Source organism: Sphaeroforma arctica (genome assembly GCF_001186125.1).
Source record: "Sphaeroforma arctica JP610 unplaced genomic scaffold supercont1.401, whole genome shotgun sequence".
Classification (NCBI taxonomy): Eukaryota; class Ichthyosporea; order Ichthyophonida; genus Sphaeroforma; species Sphaeroforma arctica.
This window is the reverse complement of record NW_014040157.1, coordinates 58210-59911: the sequence shown is the minus strand read 5'-3', so window position 1 is coordinate 59911 and position 1702 is coordinate 58210. Positions and strand designations below refer to the sequence as shown.

The 1702-nt window shown below is 42.8% G+C and overlaps 1 protein-coding gene across 1 annotated transcript; it reads left to right on the top strand.

Moving 5' to 3' along the window:
* Positions 1 to 441: 441 nt before the first annotated feature.
* SARC_05911 (hypothetical protein) lies at positions 442 to 930 on the top strand (the record flags this gene model as incomplete). The annotated part of the gene is made up of 1 exon (XM_014300216.1): positions 442 to 930. The coding sequence occupies one exon, from the start codon at positions 442 to 444 to the stop codon at positions 928 to 930; it is 489 nt and encodes a 162-aa protein (XP_014155691.1).
* Between the last annotated feature and the right edge of the window lie 772 nt (positions 931 to 1702).

Below are 1702 nucleotides of genomic sequence, written 5' to 3'. Positions count from 1 at the left end.
CACGTACGTATCCACCTTAATAGTGCACAATATGGACAAAAATGCACGAGTTTTGGTATATTTTACGCGCTTTTCAGTATAAACAACTGTGGCGTGCGTCATAATCTTTGATTTCCTAAATTTGGAATGCACCTCGCTTCCGTCCAATAGACTTTTATTTTTTTTATAGAACAAAGTGGCGCTTTTTTTGCAACACATGTATGATAAACACGGTATAAGTCTCCGAAAGTATTCAGTTCATACGCTTTCAAGTCCCTATAGAGCGCATATTGACGTGCATTAAACACCCGCGTTGAAATATAACGAGTGCAAAAGAGATAGGCAGCGTATTCTTAGCTAGATTTCGAGAAATATCAATAATACTACGCGGCCGAATAGGCCAAAGATATAGATAAGTAGAGATAGCCGATCAAGTAAGCGCATGCGTTGAGAAAAAGCAAAATGGGAGAAACAGATGCACTGAAGCTCATGGGAGTGGTATCAAAAGATAATAAAGGTGATGCGAGAGTAACAAGTATCAGCTTGTTAAAGGCACAAGCAATGCATGTAACGGTCTTAGCGCCGTTGATTGAGAATAAGATCGTAATAGTGAATGCATCTGCGCTGATTCACAAAGCGATACACGCAACCACTTCTGGTCAATACTTAAAGACGCTTGAAATCGCAGGTATATATGTGCACAAAAATGGAGGCTACACTGACATTGTAGAGAAGAATAAAATGTCGACGTTTAAGCAGTTTGATGACGTGTGCACTAAGACATTAGGTTGTGCGTCCGTTTATTTCGTTTTAGATGGTGGAGTTCCACCGGCCAAACAGCAAGAGAAACAAAGGCGTCGGGAGGAAGCTGAGACTGCGTGGCAAGAGTGGCTTGCTTTATATAAGATATGGCATGGCTCGAGCTCGAAGGCCCTTGTTGTTAGCGGCTAGTGTAAGTATTAGATGCCACCTGAAAAATCGATGGGGATACATAGTAGCGCCATATGAGGCGGACTCTCAGAGATGTATTTAGCGCGTATGCTGGGAAACAGTGCCATTATTGCTGCCAGCGACTCTGATAAGACAGTATATGAGGGCATTGATGTTTGTTACGAATAAACCAAAGAGGCATCGAAATCTAGCCTTACGACATTCAGGGTAGGCATATACACAAAGGAACAGCGAAAGAATTCTTGGCACATGTTGGTTTAAACCACCACTCGTATATGGCAAGGTGTATTTTAAGAGGGTGTGATTATACCAAGCACTTACGTTTACGAGGCGGCCATCTAAGTGGCAAAAATATCGATCAGCTGATGAATTCCGTCTGTGCGACAATGATGCTGCAGAACGAGCACGATATTTTAGCGGCACTAGAGGAAGCTTTAGGCAGTATATGCTACAACAAGTGTAAGTCGGCCTTCGAATCTGTATACAATGCATATACACACGGGTTAGTTTTTGACATTCAGAAAACCAAATGCTTTGCACTATCAAGAAGGGTGGATCTCGACGATAGTACTGTCAGCGCAGTCAGTGGTATAGTGTCGGAGGAATGGATTGCTGGGTACAGTAGTGGGGAATATGTTCCATTGACTGAGCAACCTATACATCTACAAGCCTATGGTGTGTGTCCAGTGCCCCCTCAGTACAAACAAAAATTCGCAGTTGTACCGAAAAACAGATGGCATTTGCTACCACACGTATCGAGGGAGTCTATGCT